This window comes from Loxodonta africana, chromosome 8 (genome assembly GCF_030014295.1).
Source record: "Loxodonta africana isolate mLoxAfr1 chromosome 8, mLoxAfr1.hap2, whole genome shotgun sequence".
Lineage (NCBI taxonomy): Eukaryota > Metazoa > Chordata > Mammalia > Proboscidea > Elephantidae > Loxodonta > Loxodonta africana.
Genome location: NC_087349.1, coordinates 98,553,910 through 98,571,586, shown reverse-complemented (window position 1 = coordinate 98,571,586; position 17,677 = coordinate 98,553,910). Strand labels below are relative to the sequence as shown.

General features: G+C 39.3%; 1 protein-coding gene across 5 annotated transcripts in view; it reads left to right on the top strand.

Moving 5' to 3' along the window:
• The window catches only part of ELMO1 (engulfment and cell motility 1), a 644,335-nt gene that overhangs the window by 216,852 nt on the left and 409,806 nt on the right, over window positions 1-17,677 (top strand). For all 5 annotated transcript variants that reach the window (XR_010322758.1, XM_023544287.2, XM_003406936.4 and 2 more), the window contains one exon: window positions 8,218-8,253. Coding sequence is in view for 4 of the 5 variants with exons in the window: in XM_023544287.2 (XP_023400055.1) it covers window positions 8,218-8,253 (36 nt within the window). In the remaining variant the exon portion in view is untranslated. The remainder of the gene's footprint in view (window positions 1-8,217; window positions 8,254-17,677) is intronic.

Sequence of the window (17,677 nt, the reverse complement as noted above, 5' to 3'; positions counted from 1 at the left end):
CCCTGACTGCTGAATGCCAGGGCGGCATTAACAGGAAACTGTCCCTTCCTGTATAGGCAGTGCTATTGGCATAGACTAGTAGAATGTGTATGTTGTTGTTGTTACAGCTGCCTTCAAATTGGCCCCTGACTCATGGTGACTCCGTGCATAATGGGATCAGGCCATTATGATCCATAGGGTTTTCAGTGGCTGATTTCTCAGAAGTGGATCACCAGGCCTTTCTTCCTGGTCAGTCTTAGGCTAGAAGATCCACTGAAACCTGTTCAGCATCATAGCAACACGTAAGAGTCCACTGAGAGATGGGTGGTGGCTGTGCTTAAGTGGCCTTGGCCAGGAATCGAACCCAGGTCTCCCACGTGGAAGGTGAACATGCTACAACTGAACCACCACAGCCACAGAGTGTGTACATTAGTGGTGTTCAATTGCTGGTATTAAATCATTAAATCTGTTAGGTATGAATACGCTAAATTAATAATCTTCAAAATTGGAATATTTATTAGAAAGGAGTAAATTTCATTGAGATTTGGGGTTTAAATCTGGGTCATTTAAATCTCTCCTCAGTACCTAGTGATACAAAGAATGAACTGATGACTGTACATGTTGGAGACCTGTCTCAGCCCACTCCCTTCCTTCCTTCCTTCCTACCTCCTCCTACACTTGGCATCATTTAGCCTCTGCAATTGGCACTCGTTAAAGATTCTTGTTTTCTCATTCAAAGAGAGAATGTTTTACAACCGCAGGGGTGTTTACCATACAGGGAATGTTCTGTACATGATGGGGTCTGGGTCTCTAGTACTGATTAAGAAAAAAACAAGTGAAACCCAAGAGGACTGGCATGCAGGCTTGGGTGATCTGGAAAGGGTCCATTGTCGATAGGTATCATTTATTTCTTTTTAATGATGACTAAAACTCTGCTCATGAAATTTTTGGAGTACATCAACTTGGAATAGGACTAGGGAACTCAAACCCTGGGGCCGATCAGTATCCAAAGGGATTACTATAAATAGGTTAGAGAGATTCTGAATGAAAATAAGTTTAGGGATGTAAGGGGCTCAACATAGGAGAAAGGTTAGGGAAGGTTCTATCTGTGACAGAAGGTCTAGGCTGAAATTTAGTATGGAATGCCCAAGGTCCCTCCTTTCTTGTTTCTAGTCAGCAGTGGAGGAGTATGAGTTTTGTGAATATAAATACCTTAGTTGTTACCTGTGGATTACTTCATGTAGTTGTCAGACGTGGTTGTTGTTGTTAGCTGCCGTGGAACATGGCGGCCACATGCCCAGTGGAGCAAAATGGTGCCCAGTCCTGCATCATCCCCATGATGGGCTGTGTGTTGGATTGTTGTGATCCATGGGGCTTTCAGTGGCTGCTTCTCGGAAGTAGATCGCTAGGCCTTTCTTCTTGGTCTGTTTTAGCCTGGAAGCTCCACTGAAACCTGTTCAGCATCACAGCAACACACCCCCATTGCCAGGTGGGAGGTGACCGAACATGAGGTGCATTGGCTGGGGGTCCAACCTTGGTCTTCCATATGGAAGGCAAGAATTCTACCACCAAACCACAATTCCCGGTGCCAAACATTGGCCCTGCTATAAGCAACCCCCGCTTCTGCTGGGACAGTAAATGCTGCCCAAAAGGACCACCTTCCCCCAGAATAGGATTAGGGATGGCGAGTCTGAATTCTGTCTCCATGTGGCAGATGTACAAACGTGAGAAAATTTCAGTATCGAATGTGTTTATGTGAACCAAAGCAACTGATTTCCCTTTATTGTTTTTTATTAACAGCATCATGCTTATTAATATTTTCACTGTTTATAATCAGTAAGCCATCCCAATTTCTGTTCGTACAGTCAGGTGTCAGGTAGATAAACCACTCAGGACCAGGATTCGGGTGAGTTCTGCTTTGTGCTTGTCTCTTAGGCTTTCTGTCACACTGTTACCGGAGGGAATGATGTCTCTCTGCATCACCTTGGGTGTCTCCCTCACCGTTTTACACAAATTCAAAGTCATGCTATTTTTGGAGATGGAGGCAGGAGGGACAGGCCAGCCCAACCTCCTGCCTTCCTTCTGCTGGGTCCTGCAACTTACCCCCAAGATGTTACCCAGATCCACGGTGACTTTCAGATCTTTTGCTGAGATAAAATAGAAAACAGGAAGGCATTTTTCTTATAAGAAAACCTGACTTCTCCATTAAACTTACAGCAAGACTTTAATTAATTAGCAGGAAACCTTTGGAATGGAAACCATACAAATTAAATAGAGCCTGCAATTTGGAAGGCATTTAGTTATGACTCTCCTGGGCTGCCTTCCAGCTAGGGTAGGCAAAGGCTGTCTGTCCTAAAGCAGGACCTGTGGAAATTTTTAGGAAACACTGAAGAAACGTAGCTGGAATTTTTCTCTTCCCATTGAGTTGTAATGAGATTCAAAGAGGACTCACCTGCTTGTCATTACCCAAGGCTGAACTTGTCAGGGCTCTTTCAGCTGGTACCAGGAGGGACTGTGGGCAGAATCAGTGACAAAGGAGCTGTGAGGACCATCATTTTGGCAGAGGGCAAAGTTTAAAGCTTGAATTTAATTTTCTATCCTTGTGGAAATTGAAATGTTATTACAATTTCTGCTTGAAGTATAGATGTGAAAGCAAATTAAGTCATGGGGAAACATGCTCCCCAATTTATGGAGGACATGGTGTCCAATAAGGCATATTAAGGAATGTACATTGTTTTTTTTAAAAAAAGACTATTGAAAGATTTCTCAGAAATGAGATATTTTATTTGAAAGAAAACAAAAAATGGTACTTGCAACCCTAAACCAAACGTGGTGAATAATACAGCTCTTCTTTGGGTCTTGAATAAAACACCTTGTTCGTTGCCTGTGTTTCTAAGCACGCAGACTGTTGGGCAATTTGTCTTGTATCCTACCATTGTTAAACGATCAGCCATTACTGGGGGCAAAAGAACAGGGGGAGCTTTTCCAAGAATGAAAGGGCAGGATCGTTATAATTTCCTTCCCGCTTGGCAATGAGATAGGAAAATGAGGCTGTTGGAATATGAGTAAGCTGTAGCACCACCCTGGGCAGAAAAGTCACAAGTGAAAAAAGTGAAGTTCATGTATTTACAAAAAAAACTCAGACAGCTTTTTTAAATTAAATTTCTTTCCTTAATAATTAAAAAAAGCATACTTAGTGTTTAGAAAAGAATATGTAAATGAGCAGGAACAAGAAAAGAAAAATTATTTTAATCCCACATTCTAAGTAGAATCATAATATTTATGCTGTTTATAACCTGCTTTTTATACCCTGGTGGTATAGTGGTTAAGTGTTAAGGCTGCTAACCAAAAGGTTGGCAGTTTGAATCCACCAGGCACTTCTTGGAAACTCTATGGGGCAGTTCTACTCTGTTCTGTAGGGCCACTATGAGTTTGGAATCAACTTTGACGGCAGTGAGTTTGGTTTGGGTTTATAACCTGCTTTTTATACCTAACAATATTTCCACGTCATTAAATATTATTCCCCCAGTTATTTTTGTCACCTACATATTATTTTAATTTTAGAGTTCTGTGGTTAGTTCAATCGATATAGTAATTTGAAGGTGCGTGACAGTATAGTTAACTCATCCTTTGTTGGACATTTTTGTTCTTGTCAGTTTTTTTCACCATTGGGAACATTCTCTAATCTGCTTTTCTTTTAGCAAAATCTTTGAGGCCATTTTAAATCATGTTGTTGGAATAAGATTCCCGATTCACAGTACATACACATCTGAAAGGTGTTTTAAAATATGAACAGTCTAACAGCCTGCTCAAGTGTCCCGGTTTATAGTCTACCATTTGTCTAGGAGTGTTTCCATTTCCCAACACCTTGGTTCATATTGGACTTGTGTTCCCTTAGGTTTTCTAGTTTTCTTAGGAAAGATAAAAAATCAAACTTGTTGCAGTCAAGTCGATACTGACTCATAGTGACCCTATAGGACAGAGTAGAACTGCCCGATAGGGTCTCCAAGGAGCAGCTGGTGGATTGGAACTGCTGACCTTTTGGTTAGCAGCCAAACTCTTAACTACTGTGCCACCAGCGCTCCTCAGAAAAATAGCAGTGAGGTATTTGAGGAGTTCTAACTAATCTGGGAACTTAAAAGTGCTGTTTTACTTGCTTAGTTGAGGTTATTTTTCCAAACTTGGATTGTATTAGGAGCAGTGGACCAAGTCCAAAAGTTATTTTCAAGATACATGAAGTGCTTAAAAGGAAACAATATTAGCTGTATAAATTACTACCCTCTTCCCCCCCACCCCAGGAGTCACATACATGATGCGGATGAGGAAGTTTGACTGATGCTGTGTGTAGGTATATAGTTATATGTGTATAAAAATTATTGTTGCATTAACAGAAGGACAGCTTCATATTAAAATATCATTATTCAAACAATTTTCTCCTGGTATGATCAGAGCTGTGGCTGTTTAGTAGTTGTGAAAATTGAGGTATGACTTGAATTAAGCACCCCAAATGTCTTGGCTTTAATGTTGCTTAGCACCCACACTTGAGAATGGATTCTTAAGGTTTATTCATTTAAAAAAAAAAATTCATTTGGCAGAGTGTATATTATTTGAGCAATGAGCAATATTCCTGACAATGGGTTAGGCACATGGAGGAACTTGAAGAGAATATAAAGAAGTGTCTGGCGGTTCTCAACCGTGTGTGGCCTTTTCTGGAATTTTTCTACTCACATAAAAATTTTTTTTGAAAGTAACAATGTTAGCCTCCATGGACACTGATTAGCATATAGAAAATAAAGTTTTGATCAGCTCTAACTCTGACAACTTGGTTTGCCTTATAAAGCAGGGCTTCGAATGGGTTCAGTCTGGTTTGAACCCCTGCTGAGAATTTGAATTTCTAACAAGTTCCCATTGCTATCAAGTCCATTCCAACTTATATTGACCCTATAGGACAGAGTAGAACTGCCTTATAGGGTTTTCAAGGAGTGGCTGGTGGATTCAAACTCCCAACCTTTTTGTTAGCAGTCAAACGCTTAACCACCACTGCGCCACCAGGGCCCCCAACAAGTTCCCAGGTGGTGCTAATGCTGCTGTTAGAGACCAGTTCTGAGAGTCAGTAGTAGAACAGTGGTTCTCAAAATTTATTATACGTAAGAATCACCTGGGGGTCTTGCTAAACTATAGATTCCGCTGCAGTATATCTGTGGTGGAAATGCAAATTCTCAGCAGGGGTCCGACGCAGAACAAACAGTTTTGAAGCCCTGCTTATAAGCCTGTTCTGAAAGGTGTTGGCCAAGCAGCTGAGCCCAGACCAGGCCACACTGATCAGCCTACTTACTCCCTGGCAGCCAGGCTCATGCCCTGTGTCCTGCACATCACCTCCTCTAGTGCTATTGGGAGGTGCAAGCAATTCTCCCACAGAGCCAGAAGGAAGCTGCTCCACATGGTTTTTGCAGAGACAGCCTCAGCTGCAAAAGCTGCCTGGCCTTCCCGCATGCACCATTTTAGCGAGCTTTCCTGAGGCATGCCCTCTGCATAGTCTGGAGGGGGAGTCCAACTGGAACCAAACTGGAACAGCCCTTCTGGGGCCCTGCCATAAATTTGCATCACAAAGGTCAAAGAGGCCAACCTTCTGGGGCTTTCTAAGGGGTTTTGTGGCAGAAAGTTCCTCAAATAGGATCTGCCTCCTCCCCAGCCCCTTCTGCTTTGTCTCTGCATCATTGTCAGACACAGGGTGACGGTCACACAGCCTGTTTAGAGAAAAGATTCTCTTCTACTGTAGACAAGAATGCCATTCCTTGGGTGGAGGCAAGAGGCATCTGGCCACTCTGAAACGTAAGCCTTTCCAGAGTGATTTCCTCCTCTGGTCATGCTTCTTTAAAAAAAAAAAAAAAGATGAGTATATTGAGAAAGAGATTATTCAAGTTAGGAAAACAGCAAGTCATGGCAACAAAAGTTTTCTTTCTGCCTAGACTTAATCAGAAGCGGAAGCAAGGATACAAAAGTTGAGAAGTAAGAAACACCGTGACTCAGCAATGAATTTGTTCAAAGCTAGGGTCTGCTAGAAGGCGTGGGTCACAAATAGAAACCTAAGGGTGCTCAGGCCTCAGGCTGGAAAGTTATTTTGAAACCTTGCATTGACTGCTTTATATACACACACACTTCGGAATTTTATTTTGAAGCAGTTTCAAACTTACAGAAAAGTTTCAAAAGTAGAACAGAGAAGTCCTGTTACCCTTCATCTGGAGACCCCATTCAAGCTTCCCCAAAACCCAAAATCAAACCTACTGCTGTCAAGTCGATTCTGACTCATAGCGTAGTAGTTAAGTGCTATGGCTGCTAACCAAGAGGTTGGCCGTTCAAATCCACCAGGCGCTCCTTGGAAACTCTATGGGGCAGTTCTACGCTGTCCTATAGGGTTGCTGTGAGTCAAGCTTCCCCAGTAGGCCTAGTTTAGTCCTTTAATGCAAAGATTGTAACTCGAGACTGTACCAGGAACCCAGTTGCCATGTTTCTTGTCTCCCTCAGTCTGGAACAGTTCCTCAGTGGTTCCATGTCGTTCATGCCTTGGGCATTTTTGAAGATTATAGGTCAACCATTATGTACAATATCTTCCCGTTTGGGGTTTCATTTTCAGGAAAAGGTAAAATAATGATGCTTATGCAGATATAAAATGAACCCACGTTAAAAATAATTTTATCTTACTCACGATGTGAGGGAACCAGGTAGATGTCACAGTGGGTTCAAAGGAAGAGTCAAAAGCATGTATTTATATAAAGGACTGTTGAGATGAATTGTAAGCAAGCAAGCTAGCTAATAAATATTTTTAAAAGAAGGGCAGATAAAGGAGGGGGAGGGAAAGAGGAAGAAGCAGCAGTTCTTTATACACATTTTTAACCTCACGGTTTTAGCAGAGACTATATGTATCAGGTCTTCTCGGGATCAGTTAGGTTTCTCAAGTGGTTGCATTTCATGTGTTTGAGAATGTAGAACTTCTTCTAAAGAACCAAACCATCTATCATCCATTCATTGAGTACCTACTGTCTATATGCCTGACATTGCACTCCTAGTGGCTCACAGCCCAGGTCTTCAAGGAGCTGGAAGTCCTAAATCCTGGAGTGATGTTTCCTTAGGACCTGCAGTGTGCAAACATGGGTGCCACCCTGTCTGGCAGAAGAAAGGAAGACAGAGATCAGGGAAGCTTCCCAGAAGACCCTAGGATGAGTTCAGGTTTATGTAGGACTTAGCCAGTTGGAGAAAGAGGGGAAGAGTATTCAATTCAGAGGGAAAAACATGCCTTAAGCCAGAGAGATTTGGCACATTTGAGGGATGGGAAGTAGTCTGACCAGAAACACTGGTTTCTTTAACGTCCTGAAGCCAGCCTTTTAAGAAGGTTAATTGTTACTTCTTGCCAATAGATGTCTACTGCACATTTTTCTTGCAGACTCCCACCCTGCAGTTCCAACCTTTTGCCCAATACTATTGCAATGTGCCATGTAGAGGAAACTCTCTTTTCTCTTAAGTAAAGAGAAAGTAGAATTAGTGGGCATTTTACCAAAGAAATATAATCAGATATTTCTTCATACTTAAGAACAATTGGTCTAGTATTTTTTGGCTCAGTATTGTAAATTGAAAATATACTCATTTTTATCTCTAGGGATTTATTTCCCCCATTGAACATACAACAACTCTGATCCAAAGGAGTTTTCTTTGTTGCCTTAAAAAACAAACAAAACCTCAAACCCGTTGCTGTCAAGTTGATTCCTGCTTATAGCAACCCTGTAGGACAGAGTAGAATTGCCCCTTAAGGTTTCCAAGAAGTGGCTGGTGGATTTGAACTACCAACCTTTTGGTTAGCCGCCGAGCTCTTGACCACTGTGCTGCGCTTCTACTCATAAGTAAATGCAGTAGGTTGGTGACAGTGGCTTAATTTGTTTAATGATTGTTTCTTATCATTAAAGAATACTGAATTATTATGGTGAATCATTTTCGAAATGGATAAATTTTCCTTACTTCATGGCAGTTAAATATTTTTAAACACAGCAATGATCATGAAGGTGGTATAGTATCGGACAACATTTAGTTCTGTTATACCTAAGGTCGCCATGAGCCAGAGCTGATTCAACAGCAAGTAACAACAACAACATGTTTAATACTGAGTTTGTTTCCAAGATGTGTTCTTTGTGTAAAAATCATTGCTTTTAAACATAGTCCTCACGTGACTGTTTTTACTTTTTGCAGACGATACCAAAAATTGCAGAAGATCATGAAGCCTTGGTAAGAATATATGATCAATTGATATTGACAACTTAACACTTCCATTTTCTCTGCATAATTAAATCCTATCCTCTGACCGATTGTATATTTAGATGTAACTGTTCATCCAGATATTTTGAGTGAGTGAATTTTTTTTTCTGCTGTTGAATGTTCTTATAAACAGGTTCTTTAAAAAATCTATTTCCCTTTTCCTTTTGCTTTACAGTGGAAAGGGTATTTATGTTTGTAACCACTAAAGTGATCACATCAGGCTTGCTACCCTTCTCTTGGAGCAAGGCTAGGCATAATTTTATATATTACTTTAAACAAAAACTTTCTTTTTTGTGGCATATGTGATGTTCAAAGTCAGAGTCTTTGATTTTCTTCAATGGCTCAGTGAGAAAAAGATCCACATTTAAAAACAAAAACTCACGATCGAAGTATTGAATGAAAATGATTTACCTTGAGTCTGAAAAAGTACCCAATCACCTACTTATTAAGTGAATTGCATGATAATTGTATCTGGAGGTTTAGAAAATGTTGTTTTTCAAACCCTCAGTGAAAATCCTGGTCACCTTCAAGTGTGCTGTGGTATGATACTAGACTCAAATCACTCATCGTCCCCTATGCCCGTCACCAAGAAAAAGTGTTAGCTGCAGGAGCACTTCTTTTTATAAAATTCTAACAAAGTAGAAAACAAGAATGACTTTTTAGTAAAGCTTCTATATATATAAATATATTTATTTAATATTTTAGAAACAGCTCAAGGTATTGGAAGTTGAAGCCATCTTTTATGAGAATTGACTCTGTCCTGGGCACTGTCTCAAGGTTTATAGTCATTACCTCTATCCCACATTCATATTCACCCTACAACATCATGGCCTTGATGCTGGAATTCAAACCTTTCTTTCTGTCAACCTCACACAGCTTGCTAATGTAGAGGACTTCGGGGTTTTGAATCCAAAATGGTTTCTTAAGAATTATTGATTTACTGTTTCTGCCAATAGTTTTTGTGTTTTGGTATCTAGGGATGCTGGTTTGTTTGACTGCTGACCATGGTTTCCATTTTTAAATCACAGACCAAAGTCAGTGGTCGGGGCCCTGGTTCTGGAAATATCAGAGTAGCTTTATCAGACTAACTCTTGCACAGATAGCAATTATAAAATCTGTACAAAGTATTAAAAAAAAAAATCTGAAAACCACCATTTTAGGGCATTGGATCGCAACCTAAAGTAGGCAGAAATTAGAGGGTAGTCTATCTTTGAGAGAACAGGTGGGCATCAGATGAGATATATTACAGGTTTTTGCCTGAAGTCAGTCCCTCATTCAGGTAGCAACAAGGGTGGGAGGTGTAGGGGGTGCGGAGTGGGCAAAAAGCCTTCTTTGTAACTTACTATTTCAAAGATAGAATTTGGGACAGGCTAAAAAGGCCTGGTGATCTGTTTCCATGAAGATTACAGCCTAGGAAACCCTGTGGGACAGTTCTGCTCTGTCACATGGGGTCACTACACTTTGGAATCGACTAAATGGCACCTAAAAATAACAACAACAAGCAGCTAGATATTTAGGCAGGAATCTATAAAAAAAGGGAGACTTAGAGGGCATGAGCCCCCACTTCCGTGTATAAACTCTGCCCAGATCTATGGCTAACCAGTGAACTATGAATGCATATTGCTGTTGGTTGCCATGAAGTTGATTCTGACTCATGGCAACCCATCTGTGTAGAGTAGAACTGTGCTCTATAGGGTTTTCAAGGTTGTGACCTTTCAGAAGCAATCACCTGGCCTTACTTCCAAGGCACCTCTGAGTGAGTTTGAACCACCAACCTTCAGGTTAGTAGTTCAGCACTTAACCATTTGCACTACCCAGGAACCTTTATAAATGCGCAGGTGTGTTTTTACTAGGAGCCCTAGTGAAAGCAGCAACTGAAAACTGAAAGAATTGAGCAGATTTCTGTTACCACTCACTGCAGCGTTTGGAGTTTGATTCAAACCAAGTTAACTTCCTGCTAAAACAAAATCAACACTCTTCAGAGGGCAAAACTGAATCCAAAGTCTTAACAATGTATCATTACAATGTCCAGAGTACAATAAAAATTAGTAGGTACATGAAGAAACAGGAAAGCATGACTCATTGTTGAGAAAAAAAAGCAGGCAGCAGAAATCGACTGTAATGTGACCCAGATATTGGAATTAGAAGATGAAGACTTTACAGTGGCTTTTATAAATATGTTAAAATACTAAAGAAAAATAACAGCATAATGAATGTACGGATGAGGAAATCGCAGCAGAGAAATGGAAACTACAAAAAAGAACCAATGAAAATGAGAAATCTGAAATGTTCAATATTTAAAATGAAAAATTTATTGTATGGGGTTGAAGATGGCAGATGAAGAGACAGTAAACTTGAAGATATATCCGTAAAGATTACTTAGTCTGAAGAATAGATAAAAGACCAAAGAAAAAACAAATGGTGAGAAATTGACCTATAAGATATAAACAGTGACCTAAAATATATTTAATTGGGGTCCCAGGAGGAAAGGAAAGAGAGAATGAGGCAGAAAAATATTTGAGAAAATAAAGTGGCAGAAAATTTCCCAAATTTGGGGAAAACCATAAACTTACAGATCCAAGAAGCTCAGTGAGCCCCAAGCAGGGTAAATACAAAGAAAACCATACTTAGTACATCAGAATCATGCTTCTGAAATCCATAGATAAAAAAGATACTTTGAAGACGGCCAGAGAAAATAACTTATTACATTCAGGGGAACGACAAGAATGAAAGCTGACTTCTCATTAGAAACAGTGGTGGCCAGTAGGCAACATACTAAAGATATGAAAGAAAGAAAAAAAACAAAATAAATCAAACCTGTCAACCCAAAATTCTGTCTAGTAAAGCTATTATTTGAAAATTAAGGTGAGATAAAAACAATTTTATATAAAGGGAACATAATACAGGTTATTGTCAATAGACATACACTACAAGCAATAGAAAGGATGTTTTTCAGACTGAAGGGGCATGACACTAGGTGGAAATTAAGATCTATAGGAAGGAATGAAATTGTAAATACGTGGGTAAGCATGAAAGACAAAATATAGTTTTTCTTTTTTTTTAAATTCTTTAAAAGACATATGACTAAAGCTAAAATGATCACACTGTATTGTGGGGTTTATAAAATATATAAATTATGTTCTTTGACTACAAAGAAATTAGATTAGAAATTAATAATAATAAAATATACAAAAAGCCCCATACGTTTGGAAATTAAAAATCACACTTCTAAATTACCCAGAAGTCAAGAAATAAACACCAATTAAAATGATAAAATATTTAAAGTGAATGATGAAAATACAGCCTACCAAAATTTATGGATGCAGCTAAAACAGTGTTTAGGAGGATATTTAATAGCTTTAAATGCTTATATTGGAAGGGAAGAAGAGCTAAAAACAAAAACAAAATAAAACAACAACAAAAAACCCCAATGATCTAAGTTTTTACCTTAAAAAAACTAGAAAAAGAAGAGATTAATAAAGAAAGCAATCGATGAAATATAAAAGAGATAAACAACAAAGAAAATTAAAGCCAAAAGTTGATATGTGAAAAGATTTAGTAAGAAAAAAAGAGAAAGAAAAATATCAGTACCATGAATAAAAGATAAGCTATCACTACAGACCCTATGACATTAAAAAAAAAAAAAAGGAACATTGTGAACAGTTTTATGCCAATAAATTTTAAACTTTGGATGAAAGAGAAAATTCATCAAATGTTCTGCCGTTACCAGTTGCCTCTGAGTTGATTCCATCTTCTGTCCACCCCATGGGGTCAGAGCAGACTTGTGCTCCGTAGAGTTTCTAATTGCTGATTTTTAGAAATAGATCACCAAGTCTTTCTTCTGATGCACGTCTGAGTGGACTGGAACCACCTACCTTTTGGTTAACAGCTGAGTGTGCTAACCGTTTATACCACCCAGGAATTCCTACCAAATATTACAGCTTTGGAAATGGCCCACTTTGACCTCCAAGAGAGAGCTTGCTCTTCTGTCATGAGGAATTCAGTTAGCTGACAGCTTTCAGCTCTGGTGCCTTCAGGATCCATGGTAGATTTCAAGCCAAGGGTATACCCAGTGACTGGGCATGATGGGGGTATTAGGGTCTGGCCATTTCTATCCGCTGAGGGGCTCTAACGGGCAGTGTTGGTGCTGGGCCTTCCTGTTGGTTTGGCTGAGACGTTGTCAGATCTGCACCTTCTCCCTCTCCCCTTTGCTTTTCACAAGCATCAGATCTGCCTCACAGTCTGAAGGCTTTCCATACCTAATCCTGCTTTCTGCCACTTTATCTCTCACAGGCGGTTTCTGCCCCATTCCCTAATAAATCTTTTATATTCCTAACTCCATTTTAGCATTTTCTTTTCAGAGCACTAAAAGTGACATGTCAAAATTAACTCATAATGAAATAGACAATCTGAATAGCCCATACCTATTATGAATTCATTATCAAATAGTTCCCAACTCATTTTATGATGCCATTATCCTTCTGATACCAAAACCTGACAAAGATAATAGAGAAAATACACATTATAAACCATTGTCCCTAATGAACAGCGACCCAGAATCCTCAATAGAATCCAGCCATGTAGAAAACAGGATGATACATTGTAACCAATAAAGGTTTATCCCAGAAATGGTTTAATGTTTGAAAATCAATGTGATTCAGCATTTAACAAAATGAAGGAGAAAATCATCTTAATATGCAGAGAAAGCATTTTATAAAATCCAACATCATTCGTAATAAAAATTCTCAGTAAGGAAGAAATAGAAGGAAACTTCTTCAACCCGATAAAGGCCAGCTCTAAAACACCCATCATACCTAATAACGAATGAATGACTGAATTCTTTCTCCCTAACATTGGGAAAAAAGCAGCAGATATGTTTGCTCGCACCACTTCTGTCCAACACTGTACTGGCTTCTTAGCCGTTTCGGTAAGTCAGGAGAGAAAGAAAAGGCTGATAATCAGGAAGGAAATCATCAGACTTTCCTGATTTATCAAAGACATGATTGTCTATATAGAAAATTGGAATCTACAAAAAAAAACTGCTAGATTTAATAATTAAATTTAGCAAGGTCTCAGGGTGCAGTGTCAATATACAAAAACCTATGAATTTTTGTGCATTAACAGTAAACAACTGGAAAATGAAATTTAAAAATTTCCATGTACAATCTATCAAAAATCATAAAAATCTTAAGAATATATTTTGTTTGTACAATACCTGTTCATGTAGAACTACATTATGACTGAGAGAAATTAAAGGAGACCTTAATAAGTCGAGAGATATACCATTTCATGGAATGAAAGACTCAATATTATTAAGATATCAATTCTTGCCAAATTAACTTATATATTTGATGCAATACAAATGAATTTTCTGTTTTTTACAAATTACCAGCAGATCATAAAATTTAAATGGAAAAACCTGGGACCTAGAATAACCAAAACAGTCTTGAAAAAGTAAAACATAGGTGGAAGATTTCACCAACTGACGTCAAGACTTATTTCAACGTTAGTAAACAAGACAGAATGATGTTGATCTAAAGGGATAAACAGATCAGTGGAACTGAATAAAGAGTCCAGATATTGACCCCTACTTAAATCTTCAACAAAGGAGCCAAAGGAATGTGTGCTGGCCAGGAGTCATGCTATGATTCTGAAGGCTAAGGGGTGTCTAATGGGTGATTTAGACATCTGAACATTTCAATATGCAGTAAAACCTGCAAAAGCTGGAACCTGTGTAAGGCAGAAACCTGTCCGAAAAGGAAAACTCAAGTATTTTCCATTAAGAGAGCGCGATAGAGAAGTGGCAACACTGCACCCTGTCAAAGGCGGAAAACTTGCGAGACCTGGAAAAACAAGGCAGTCCAGGCGGGTTCCAGCTCTCATAGGTTTCACTGTGTATTAAATTTTACCTCCAGAAAGAAAAATAAAATAAAATAAAAAGCATGGAAGAACTCAAAGGGTAGGGCAGAAATATATCCATTAACTTTAGCAATTAAGGATGTATTCAGTATGACTTTAAAAGTGGCCTTTATTGAAGTCTTTTTCCAGTTCTGTATTGGGCATTCCGCCCCAAGGAAACATTCGGAAGCATTCATCTTTTATAAAATCATCGGCATAAATTTAAATGCTTGTGTTGAGACGGGCTGGATTTTGTTGGAATGAAGATGGTCTCCACCGAGTTGATGAGAAATATTTATTTGCATTGCTTCAGCACACATGGTGTGTTGGCTGTGACAGTGGCCTGCCACCAGCGTGGAAATTTGTAGGCTGCTTAGTTTGTGGCAGTCAGTACTGAAAACTCTTCAGCTTAGCACTGTATAAAAAACAAATAAACCCAACAAATAAAAATGCTCCTGGATGTGCCATGTGGTTGCTTTATGCTTGGGATTCTTTTAGCCTCAATCCTCTGCACCCAGCATTGATTTCAGAGATAGAACCTTGCCTTTTTCCTTTAAAAAAAAAAAAATTTTTTTTTTTTTAATTGCAGCCTGAATCACTCCTCTAGGAGTGGAAATAAACACCTATGTCAGTAACAGCTTTTATGGCCCCTCAAGATGATTGGGTTTCTTGATTTGGAACGTGGTAACGTTTTAGCATGGTCTTGCTTTCCCTGCAACTGAAGGGTTGAGGTTGAATTTTGAAAAAAGTTCTCTCTCATGAAAATCTGCATGGCACCCAGCAGCCAGTCATCAGGAATTATATCTATATTATGTATGTGTATGTGTGTATGGAGTCTGTGTGGGTGATCCAAATGGTTAACACGTTTGGCTGCTAAGTGAAACGGTAACATTCAAGTCCACGCAGAGGCACCTTGGAAGAAAAGCCTGGCAATCTACTTCTGAAAAATGAGCCATTGAAAACCCTATGGAGCACAGTTCTACTCTGACACACATGAGGTTACCATGAGTTCTGACTCAACAGCAACCGGTATTATGTATATATACGTATGTGTGTGTGTGTGTGTATATATATATATATACTTACGCACACGTTGTACAAAAACACACACACACGTAATATATAATGTCATTAGATGAACCAGGAGAGTAATCCTTCCTCTGAAGAAGCTTTTCTCACACTTATTGATCATTTGTGCTAATGGATTATTGAAAAGCACAGAAAGCCCTATCTGCAGTCTCAGAAATGGTGCTCCACCTCCTTAGCAACCATGGAGATTGAAATCCTGGCTCCAGCCCAGCTTGGAGCTTTGGAAACCAAATGATACTCTCTCTCCTTCTCCCCATCTTTCCTCTATGGTCCTTGCGGCCTGTCTGAGGAGTCCCTGTGGAGAATTCTGGAGCATTTTAGGGAAGATTGACATCCCCAGGTGTTATACTAAACCCATTTGGGTTGTGGTTCCATTGAATGGGTAGCTAGGGGGCAGAGTCATTTTGTTTTCAGATTATTAGAGAGCATAAATATAATTTATTTTTTGCTTCAAAATCAGCTAGTGAAGACTATGTCACCTGTATTCTCAGTCTCAGACAGCTAAGAGGGAATGTACAGAAGAGTTCAAGTCCAATGGCGTGTGTATTCCTTTGCCACTGCCTGTTCAGTGCTTATTGTTATTGATGTTATTGAGATGGTTATTTACACATATGGAAACCATGGATATTGTCCTCCAGTGTCGTGTATGTGTGGATCTTTGAGGTCCTAGCATGCTAAGTATAATCAAAGGGCAACTATTAGTTATTGTACGGTTGTTGTTTTTCCTTTTTTTAGCAAAAAAAAAAAAAATAGCTAATATAGTTTACTACTAACAGTATTACACATTATTATGTAATAATGATTTCACAATAATACTAATCGCCAACCAGACTATTAATAAATCTGACTAATTGCTTTTATTACCTGGCTGTCTTATTTTCTTGAGGTGATTTCCTTTTGTTGTGATTTGATGTTTGGATTTCCTTGTGACTCATTATCTGGAGAAAGACTTATTCTGGAATTTTTACTTAACCTTTCTGGCTATTCTTTTCAACCCATTTTTCACCTTTTTACTTTTGATTTGTTTTGTCTTCTCCTTCAAATCGGAGTGAGTTTTCTGGTTTGGCATTTCTTTCTGAGGCGCAAGTCTCTGATGCCACCTAGGGGCACCTGTAAGATAGGGGCTGGTGGTGCCTTTCTGATGGTCACAGGGATTCCATGCTTTTCTATCTGGTGCTGAAGGGTTTGGCTGTCCTTGCTTTTTTTCCCCTGACTCCAAGGACAGAGAATCCTTGATACAGTGAAGGCAAAAGCATTTGAAAATCCCAGGCCCCGTTTGCCTTTTAAAAATATCATTTTTGCTTGAAATAAGTCAGACACAAAAGGGCAAGTATTATATGATCCCACTTATATGAAATATCTGGAGTAGACAGATCCATAGAGACCAAAGTTTCTTTGTGGGGGAGGGGAGAGTGGGGAGTTGTTTACGGGTACTGTGTTTCTGATTGGGGTGATGAAAAACTTTTGGAAATGGTTAGTGATAATAGATGCACAACATGGTGAATGTAATTAACGTCCCTGAATTGTACACTTAAAATGGTTAAATGGCAAAATTCTTGTATGTATTTTACCACAATAAAATTAATATGAAAAAATCACTTTCACGTAGCGATACCAGCGAACACTCACATGGTGTTGACTCTGCACCACACACTGTTCTAAGGGCTGTAGGTAGGTTAGTGTCTTAGTCATCTAGTGCTGCTATGACAGAAATACCACAAATGAATGGCTTTAACAAAGAGAAATTTATTTTCTCACAGTCTAGTAGGCTAGAAGTCCAAATTCAGGGTGTCAGCTCCAAGGGAAGTCTTTCTCTCTCTGTGGGCTCTGGAGGAAGGTCGTTCTCATCAATATGTCCCCAGACTGGACGCTTTTCTGCACAGGGACCCCACGGCCAAAGGACATGCTCTGCTCCTGGCACTGCTTTCTTGGTAGTATGAGGTCCCCAACCTTCTGCTCACTTCCCTTTCCTTTTATCTCTTGAAAGATAAAAGGTGGTGTAGGCCATACCTCAGGGAAACTCCCTTTACACTGCATCAGGGATGTGACTGGGTAAGGGTGTTACAATCCCACCCGAATTCTCTTTAACATAAAATTACAATCACAAAATGAAGGAAAACCACAGAATACTGGGAATCATGGCCTAACCAAGTTGATACACACATTTTTGGGGGGACATAATTCAATCCATGATAGCTTTTTTCATTCCTCAATAATCCTCTGAGTTAGGTACCACGACCAGGGCCATCGTCATTGCCATCCTGTTTTTAATAAATGAGGAAACTGACTGTCTTAGTTATGTGGTGCTGCTGTAACACAAATGCCACAAATGGGTGGCTTTGAAGAACAGAAGTTTACTTTTGTTACAGTTCGGGAGGCTAGAAGTCCAAATTCAGGACACTGGCTC